Consider the following 10,138-nt stretch of genomic DNA (forward strand, 5'->3'; position numbering starts at 1 on the left):
ACTGACAAATTGTGCGATAATATAATCACAATAAATATAAGCAATTAACATGGAAACATGTTACTCCTTATCAAATGTTAAATAAATGTTTTTATTATGAAATAACTGTCAATTACAGTGTTGGTTGAGGATTATTATTTAATTTATAAAGGTTAGTTAATGAAATTAGATATTTGCTTTGAAGCACACCAAAATGAAGAGAAAAGTTGATGGCGGCAGAAATATTACTATGCCCATGTAGATTACATAACAAAAGATATGGCACAAGTTTGCACTTACCAGCATAGTGGGATATTCCAGAAATATCTGAAACACAAAAGGATTAAAAAAACAATGACTTTTTGGAACGTGTCGCATGATAACAACATCCCAATTTGATGGCAGAGTATTACTGATTTAAAATCCCCCATTCATATGAAGAGCGCTTATGATCTACTCAAGATAAGAGCTTTAAATATTCCCAGCTTCTGCATACTTACTTTACTCTCTGCAAAAAAAGGACCGACCGCCAATAATGACTACTTCCCAAGATATTGTTGTCAAGGTTACGTAAGAACAGCTTTGTGGGGGAGTCTTACAACTTCAGGCATAAATAGCAGCAAGTTGAATTCACTACGCAGCACCAAATAGCTTTAGTAGTGGGGGCATAACATGTTTCAGGCAAATCCATCCCAGTAGTTGCGGAGAAAACAGGATTACAACTAATGAAATCAATCCAATTGTATTACAAAGTTCATGTTACCATGGCAACTATTTCCGACAGGTTCAGTTTTTGATTTATATTTCTTATTATAATATGGCTTCATATTTCAAAGTGTGAATAGTCTCGCTTCATTACTTCCCTGTTGAAAAGAAAAAAAGTCTATCCCTTCAAAAAAAATAAAGTGTTAAAAATGTCATTTGATGAGAATCCTCACAAGAAACAAGTTGAAAATTGAATTCAGCACGGCCATTTTTGCCTAGACTTTCTATCTGAGATATAGCCCCTACCTGCCTGTCTCGCTACTTATTTAGCATATCTTTAAAACTGTTGTATAAATAAATAAATAAATAAATAAATAAATAAATAAATAAATAAATAAATAAATAAAAACTGCAACGTTGCACCAAACTTTTGGATAACTGATGGCTAAAGCCCAATACAACCCAATTGCTAGAACAATTCTAGTTATCTGTGGATCAATAAAAGTGTTGCGTAAACTGTAATTTTCGATAAATGTGCCCTGTGACGAACAAATCGACCACTCCAGGATGTAGTCCACTTTTTGCCCGAAAGTCAGGTGGGACAGACTGCAGCTCCCCGTGACCCTGAACAAGACAAGCGGCATAGAAAATGGAAGGCTGGGTGAAACTACCTTGACTGGCCAAGATGTTAGATAACCTCATTCAGTATGCGTGAGACACAAGTTATCCTTTAAAGACTATAACCTGCAAAGGATACGTTTCACATTTTATGGCAAGACAGACACTCAAGAGATCCAGTGATTTGTGCACAAGCAATTAAAACGTACATTTTTCGTATAATGTCCGCTTCAGTCTCACTTCTCTGCTATCTGCTTCAAGATGCCTCAAGGGCAAAAAGTGACATTTGATCAATGATGGAAGAGAGCTTGCAGAGGAGTCTTGACCAGGCATGACTGCCGAAAGCTGCTGACAAATTCAAACGTCATGATTGTGTTAAGAATCTTACTCAAATACAAAAATTTGAAGCAGGGGTCCGGTTCCAAAGAATTTCTCAGAGCAAATGTCCGGACCTCAAAATGTTCCATTTGCTTAGTCGACCCATCCATCAATTCTCTGTACTACTTACCCCCAACTAGAGTCCCAAGTGTGCTAAACTGCCAACTGTTGGGCACATATAGACAAACAACCATTCACACTCGCATCCACATAGAAGGCCAATTTTGTGTTTTCAATCAACCTAGCACACATGGAATTGGAGTGTGGTGGTCAAGACCTGAGCAGTTAGTCATCCATTTCCAGAGCATAATATGCAGTCACCTATTTCCACATGTGACATCACTCCTACCCACTAAGTAGATGTCACGTGGTATCGGTGTGTAGTATCGAGACACTTTTACAACTACACGATACCAGTACTCTTTTCTTTGGGGACAAACTGTCTCGCTCTTGTGCAGTACATATGTGAAAACTGAGCAAAGTGTACAAGTAAGTAACTTCGCCTGACATGAACGTATGTAATGTACATTTTTCTAGACACAAACACAAAATCAGTGCTTGCTTTTTCATTACAGAGCTAGATTTGAAGATGAGTCAGCTCTACAGTTATGTAGCATTTAAAGTAGCAACAGAAGCGCAGTCGCTGTAAAATTCCACATTATTTCATCTTTAAGTTCAATTTTGTAACTGCAGTCCGCATGAAAACAGAATTAATACTAAAGGTAAACAATCAAAACAAAACAACGTCAAAGGCGGGGAAAACTTTGCCTTGGCAGCAGGATCGGTAATCACAAGGCAGATATCCAAAGCAAGACATTTCATTCCTTCCCATCCAAAGCAACCGAACAGCTTTATCAAAGAAAAACAAAAAGCGACCTGACAGCATATCAGAGGCGTCCGTGTCCATGTTTGCGCTGCACATTCAGCCTTCCACATGCAACTGCTTGCATGGTGACGAGCAACGCAAATTCCTTTCCAGCCCTCAGACCTTCACTACCTGGCTTCCAGCAAGCACCCACACACTGGCTCAAATAGACCCTCCCGAGCCATCTTGCCACCTACATACCTCTGCTGGAGCAGCCGAGAAAGTCCCAGAAGTGCATGTTGGTAGCCTTTAGGCACCTCTGCTCGTTGTTTGCATGCATTCCCCTTTTCCTCCCCGCTCCACTTCCTAGTTGGTCGGCATGTCGTCAAATAGGAGAGGAAGAGCACCCGCCCCCCGATTGTTTCCAATTCACACACCTTCGAGGATCATAACAGTTTCCTCCCTTATGTTGATTTGTTTCTCTTTCCATGGTGCACCACTGCCATCCCCCATGCTTCCAATTTCATCCACAAGCCCCTCTCCCTCATCTTTATTTCCCCCCTGTCAGAAACCAGACAGGTGTGACCATCGATCCAACTTTGTCAGCGTTGCTTCCTTCACTACTGCCTCTTTGGATTAGTACCAGAAATGTGAGAAGTGACACTGCAGGACACATGGAGACAAGTCAAGGGTCATTTTGTCTTAAAAAAAAAAAAATCTAGACATTGTGAGGCAAATTACAGTATGAATGAGAATGACTAGTCATCTGTAAGCAGCCTCTTTATAGAAAAGGTGATGATAAATACGAGACAGTAACCAGTATCCGTAAAATAACCAGACAGTGTCTGTTTAAAACGATGGCCAGGGCAATTGCCTGATGATTCACCCAGTAACAATAAAAGCTGACACATCCAGGAATAGGTGTAAGTGAGTCAGGAATGCCAACAATAGCCTTGTATTTGTGGACCAACATATGATCTTAATGAAGATCTGCTGACTATGATTATTCAACCTTTGGGGTTTCTTCCAGGGTCATCAGCTGATGAGGAGCATATGCAGAGAGGTGTGACAGGGGCACGCATAGGACAATCTGACAAATTACATCATATGTTAGTCATCTACAATCCTCTTTACCTTTGGAGCAGTTTAAACTGGTCATTTTTGACAATAGAGTAAAAACACCAATCGGACTCAGTAGTGATTGTCAGCCAGCGATCCAAGCACCTTAAGATGGTTAAGTAAGAAATCCATGGTTGCAACAATGCATCATAACGGGTACAGCTATCTTGCACATGTTTCAGAATGATCGTTGTGCACGACATTAATCATTCTCAGGGTTCATCTTTGCACCCAAGTTACCAGAGAAGCCCAGAGGGGTGGTTTCGGCCACTGCACCACTCACTAGTGTCTGCTACGAATACAAATGACTGCATCGTGTCACAAATGACCACACTATCTGGCTGCGCGTTATTTCTACAAAATCTCCATAGCAGTCGACAATAATGCAAGCCCCGTGCAGCATCCAGCCCATTGTCTGACTGTTAGCCCTTTAATGCTAAGCTAATTCAGCTAACGGTGGGATTCTTCCCAACCATTCTGTTCCCAAGACTGATCAATACTCACCCAATCCCGGGGCCAGGCCGCACCTACTTCTAGTCACCGGCCAGCTTTTTCAGTCAGGAAGCAGGGCTTTAACATATTAGTACCGGTGCTGTTAAATCCGACTTTTGCAGGATGAGTCTGCCCGCTGTTGGCTCCCTCTCCCTGTCTGAGTGAGTCCACTACAACAGCGCCGTGCCCGGCTGTGGGTGTCACTGACGCCCAGTTAGCAACCGTGCGGTGCCGTGCCGATCTGCTCTGCTGCATCTGGAGCGCCGAGATTTCCCAACATGGCTGCAGCTGTCACGAGGACTGTGGGCCCAAAGGTTCACATCACCGAAAGGGGCATTATTCTTAAATCAAATTCTGTGCATGCATAATGCACATGCATAATGCTGAGATCATCTACCACGTCAAGGAAGGATGTCAAGGGGAGAAAACATGCACTAGTGTTCCCCACATTGCTGCAGATGACTTTTATTGTTATTTTGAAATAAATAGATTATATGAGGGTCAGCATAATGGTTAGTAGACAAAAAAAAAAGGAACTCAATGTAAAGGTGTCAATTCATTTGTCCACCCTTTCCACATCCCTTTATTCCTTTCTGAGCACTCCATCAACCAAATTCAATCATTGAATGAGTGAAACTACCAATGCAGCCTTTTATACTAAAGCACAGTAAAATCATATGCTTCTATAGATGGTAAAGTTACAAGCCCTTAAGCATGCAACAGAGGATGTCTCATGTTTAAATAAAAGATTCCTCCATACATTATTCATCTGAGCATCATAATGCAGAGTTTCTTCGTGATCTGGACCCATCACCCCTCACACAAACAGATATATTCAACGCTGACATCTCGTGCTTTCAATTTGTATCATCCATTTTCATCAACCCACATGCCTCGACACTGAATGCATTCATACTGCATCATAAGATTCTTTCTGCACGTACTGTACAGTCAGAACATTCATTCATGCAGAAAGCACGCTGAGAGGGAAAGTGACTGATTGCATGATGTATGCAATGTGCTATGCATAGTTTCAGTACTGAATTATTTTAAGTTGAAAGTAATCAAAATTCAAACTGTGCGTGTCTTTTCAGTTCAAGAATGGAAACAAACCATTTATATTAAATATCTAATTTTACATTATTTTTATTTAATACAGACCATCTGTGAAACGACAAGGCTTATGATAAACCCATAAGCCGTATTAAAACCATCTACGACTCTGAGCTAGATGGATGTCGCCGCTTTCCATGAACTATGTAGTAGATCAATGCGGAGAGCGCCATCTAGTGACCAAAAGTAAGAGACACTCCAACCACTGTATTATTTTATTTTCTACATACAGTAACAATATAGTATATTACATTATTCCTTTATATTCACAATATATAGTTAAAACAAGTGCTTAAAACAAAACTAGCCCCTGCACTCACCACTAAACTCAAACAATAGAATCATCAAAAAACTCAATACGTATAAAAAAACAAAAAAAAGTTGTTGCATTTTCCAATTTTGTATTACTTGGTATTTATTTTACAGTCTGCGGTGTGTTGCGTTATTCAGTACTCCATGTAACAGTATAATTTATCTTCTGCAAATCAATGATGGACTATCATAATTTACCTTTTGTACACATTTCTATGAACCACTTCTGCAAAAGATGAAAAATTGACGGTCTATCAGTGTTAAGATATGAGTTCTTTTGGTCAGTAAGGAATAAAATAATTAGCAAAATGATAAATAATCAAATCAATAATACATGGAAATTATTATTGATAGTATGTGCAATCAGTAGTAGTGGTAAGAAAAGGAGAATGGAAATTTTTAGGTACTTAAAGGTTGAAAGGAGAAGCTGCTCGGGGGAACATTAAAAGGAGACTAAAAAAAAAAAAAAAGAAGCATATTGATGTCATATTTAGCTATGACCGTGACCTTTAAGTGTCATTGAATAACAAGATGCAAGAGCAAGCTGAATGCATTGTGTGCTCTAGCATGCCACTTCATGAGTGGATTTTGAAACGATGCGATCCATGTTGTTGTTGGAGATGCTATCCATGGAAACATCAGTATGGGACCGTCCTCGCTTCTCATGTGTACGGCTCCGAGAGTTCTCCATAGACGAGACGCTGGAGCTAGAGGTTGTCCGTGAACGAAGTCTGGTCATACTGGCACTGGATACTATAGACACAAAAGTTTGGTATTTCATTATTAAGGATCAAATAAAAGTGAAGAAAATTTAATTGTATCCTGTGAATACAAGTCAGGCAATTTTGATGTCACTTACAGTATCCAAGGCCTTGGATGAAGTATTTGAAGGCTTCGATCACTTTTGCTGGCTGTTATGAGACAAAACAATATGAATACATTTTCTTTTTCAGGTGGAGAATTACTACAGCTCAATGGACTGGCATGCCTGAGCCACTTGAGGAAGTCCTCCGCAGTCCGCCATCTAGAAGGGCAAAGCAAAAGTAGCTTTGGTCAAACAAACAATTCATTCACTTTGGTAGCGTACCCAAACATTAGTAAATTAATCTAGAAGTTCGTGCTTACCTTTAGCAGTGTGGTCTTTGTTGGGTTAAGCTTCGAGTTGCAGTCAACCACAGCGTCCACAAATGGAGAGCTGTCTCCAACAACCAGTAATGTGGAGCACCTGGGATTAACACATAACACATAAGAGTTGGTTTACAGAACGTTAAGTCGTGCCTGGATTTCCTGCAACAGGAGTTCACCATGACCATGTTCAGCTCTGAACGGAGGAACGTCAAAGCTCTGACTTTCAAATTTTTTTGATTGAGTGATTCCTTTAAAAATTTTTTATTGCATTACATTAGAGCAGGACCGGACTTGGTGACCCCTGCATTACTGACTTTAGTCATGACTTTTCATTCCAGGTCAGAAGATGATTCTTACTTGAGGGTCCTGACTTTGGTATTTGCTCCAGGAACAGGCCTCTCCACCTCAAGAGCACTGCGACTGTTGTAAGCACGAAAGAACTGGGCCACGTTGTGCTGGTTCATGGTCGCGCTGATGTAGTGGCGGTATGTGGCTATGAGGTCATGGTTGGAATGGATCTCTTCCTAAAAGTCAGCATGGAAGGAAGAACCAGAGCGTTAATGAGGTTTAATATATAATTATCTACGGATGCTTTGGTTGTTATGGCAACTTACTTTTCCGAATAAGTGTGTGATAATTGTGTCAGGGAGAGCGTGAGTCCATTCAGTAAGCTGTAGCATAAAATGAGAAAAAAAAAACATGCTGATGTATAGTATAACTAACAATCAACAATTTTAAACTAAGCTAATACAGGAATCACAGAGAGAGAGAGACATGATGCCCTAAGTGGTGCTGACCTTGTTTGTGACGGCATCTATTAATCCTTCAGCATTAGGGTTGATGTTGATCAGAACCAATCCATCCACCAGATCAGGGTGATTTAGCTGCACACAAACAGAAGACATACTTTTAATTAGCATTTTGTATAGTTGTGTTTGATCCAGGCAACCATCTGCCATCTATTTTATATTTTTGTATTGTATTTTTCACCAGTATGATGTCATGTTGATGAAGAAATTAAAGAAGTGAACCCAATTTCCAATGCTAAACGATAATTATTTATTTTACACGTAGTTCTTCAGGTTTGTTGGAATTTAAAATGTCTATTTTCTTACATGCATATTTTCACTTAGGTCAACAATTTTGTCATAAATGAAAAATAATATGGACTCACAGCAAAGTTGGCCAAAATGCAGGCACCTGCTCCAACTCCCAGTCCAATCACACTGCGCAACCTGAGAATCACATTGAGAATCAAGACCCGGATCTGTGGTATTAGCTGGAGATTATCATGGTAAAACTCGAGGATTATCAGGTCTGTCTCACCCAAAGTGTTTGAGCACGCTAAGCAGCGCTTCAGACATTTGGTCTATGGTCGGGTAGGAATACCTACAAGGTCAGATATGAATAGTTAATGGTGATATCATCATACAGTTAACGTACAGTTAAGAATGAGCCTGTGAACTGCAGCGAGTACCCACGTTGTAGGGAAAGTTTTGGCCGCTTCGTGTTGTCCTGGGGCTTCAACGTGACAAACAGGAAAATGTCTGAGGATTTCTTGCATGTCCTCATGCGCAAATAGAGTCTCAAAACAGGTCTTGTCTGTAGAAAATGTGGAGGTGGGAAAGCAGTAGTTATGCAATATGAAATGAATAAATTGATCAAATAGAGTGAATTACAAATGTGTAAACTATTTCTCACAAGACAATTTATAGATGGTAGACCCATGAATAAAATATTTATTTCATTTTCTCCCTCTTTGTTGGAATAACTTTGATGCTACTATTGATTTCTGGTAGATAAGCAGCTCCATTAATACGTACGGTTTAGTCCAACGTCATGATATGTCAGAATGACTGGGCGATTTGCCCTAGGAGTCCCCATCATGATGCAGTGGACATTCCCATACTGAGTCTCAATGTCCTCCTCCTTTTAGAAAAAAAAAAATCACAAGTTGAATAAAATATCTTACATATTTTTTCTACGTGGGAGAAACATGATTATTTTGACTGCACGTTCATGCAAGACAATTCTGAAACTTGTTGGAATACAGAAGAACAGCGGGTAAATATATATATATGATTTCTGTATCATAATACTTACTTTAATGTGAGGCTCAAAGACAGAGTCGGACTCATTCTCTTCCAGAACCATAACTCCTGTTGCACTCAAGGCCCACGTACAGATAGATGAAAAACTTGCAATAAGTGTCGTCTGAATGCGAATTTCTTGAAAATCTCGTAGGGAGCACAACTATGCGCAAAAGCCCGTACAGGATGTGTGACGGACCATTTGCTTGAGCTGCTTTATATACGCGGCAGCACTGATCTGCTGCTAAAGCTTCAAGTCCAACCTGATTCACATGTGGCCAACTGGCCTCTGTTTTTAATCTCACTTTAGGCTGTTCCAGACAGTCCCGATGAACCGGCACGGGATTTCCACTGAGAATTAACCATGCACCAAAGGCCACGTAAACATGACGTTGCCATTTGGTCTTTTGATACATCTGACGCTCGAGAGCAACTTCTCCAATTGATGGATTGATTGCTTTATTGAACATAGAGGCACATGACAGAACTAAATTATAACTGGAAATATACAACATCAAAGAAACAAAAAAAGGTTCAAAAAGGAGAATACGTTCAAAAACAATTTTGGATTGTGATAATGACATCTGCATCACTGATGATAACAATATAGCTATCAAAACTACTAGAATAATAAGAATAAAAAAAGATCAATCGGATTAGGGTGTAATAATTTGAATATTTGTTTTCATGGTTTGTGTGGATGATTAAATAGCTGGCGCAGTAAAAAGATGTATGCGTCAGCCACAACACCTTCAGCCAAGCCATGAGGTATCAGGTCAATATCTTAATCTCAGAGTGCCATCTGTTCACATAATTCTGCTTACTTGTCCTTGACACTTGACTGCAGTCCACTGTACTGTTTATTACTTTGAATGATCTGTGTGTTTTATACACTTCAGACGCCAAGGGGTGTCGCTGCACATAAATAATAAAAATATGTAATGCACCAAGTCAATTATTAAAATTATAGAAAGATATTTACACACCTGACCTCTGCTAAAGAAAATACACCGTTGGCTTGTTGTTAGATTTTCTACAAAATTTTGGAATGAATTAATTCAGCTAGATAGTAATGTAATGATAATGATGAATGTGGCAAGCTCTCATCTTTTCTTCCCAAAAATGTCCGACCAGGGCCAGTTGAGTCTGGCCAGACTTTGACCTTCGGAGCTAGTCCCACATTGTGGATCCAAACACATTAGTGATTTATGAAGGTTAAAGTTTGATAAAAAGTTCTTCAGGTTGAATTCTAGAAATTTTACTGTAGTTCTTTGATAAGATGAAAAACAACAGAACATTTGGGAAAAAAACAGGAGTACTTTTTACCAAATGCATTCAATTTCTAGGAACTGCTGGTTGAACGGAAACAAAGCAGACTAGTCCCGTCTTTAAGATCTAT

General features: G+C 39.6%; 2 protein-coding genes across 7 annotated transcripts in view; both read right to left on the minus strand.

The window, feature by feature from the left end:
• The window catches only part of LOC148392116 (focal adhesion kinase 1-like), a 29,874-nt gene extending 26,997 nt beyond the window's left edge, over window positions 1–2,877 (minus strand). For 3 of the 6 annotated variants that reach the window (XM_088386488.1, XM_088386494.1, XM_088386487.1), the window contains exons 1-2: window positions 2,747–2,876; window positions 280–306 (exon numbers count right to left, since the gene is read on the minus strand). In XM_088386488.1, coding sequence (XP_088242614.1) covers window positions 280–306; window positions 2,747–2,825 — 106 coding nt within the window. In that variant the 5' untranslated portion in view covers window positions 2,826–2,876. Of the gene's footprint in view, window positions 1–279; window positions 307–2,746 lie in introns of all 6 variants that reach the window. The other 3 variants (XM_088386491.1, XM_088386489.1, XM_088386490.1) reach the window with 3 other exon arrangements.
• Window positions 2,878–5,409: 2,532 nt separating this feature from the next.
• On the minus strand, window positions 5,410–8,945 carry LOC148392117 (protein NDRG1-like). The gene is made up of 12 exons (XM_088386495.1): window positions 8,753–8,945; window positions 8,473–8,578; window positions 8,131–8,251; window positions 7,976–8,038; window positions 7,824–7,884; window positions 7,447–7,533; window positions 7,264–7,320; window positions 7,007–7,173; window positions 6,647–6,746; window positions 6,510–6,545; window positions 6,381–6,432; window positions 5,410–6,274 (listed from the first exon to the last, which is right to left on the minus strand). The coding sequence occupies exons 1-12, from the start codon at window positions 8,801–8,803 to the stop codon at window positions 6,084–6,086; spliced, it is 1,092 nt and encodes a 363-aa protein (XP_088242621.1). The 5' UTR covers window positions 8,804–8,945; the 3' UTR covers window positions 5,410–6,083.
• Between the last annotated feature and the right edge of the window lie 1,193 nt (window positions 8,946–10,138).

This window comes from Syngnathus floridae, chromosome 10 (genome assembly GCF_059516105.1).
Source record: "Syngnathus floridae isolate MCC-2025c chromosome 10, RoL_Sflo_1.0, whole genome shotgun sequence".
NCBI classification, from domain to species: Eukaryota; Metazoa; Chordata; class Actinopteri; order Syngnathiformes; family Syngnathidae; genus Syngnathus; species Syngnathus floridae.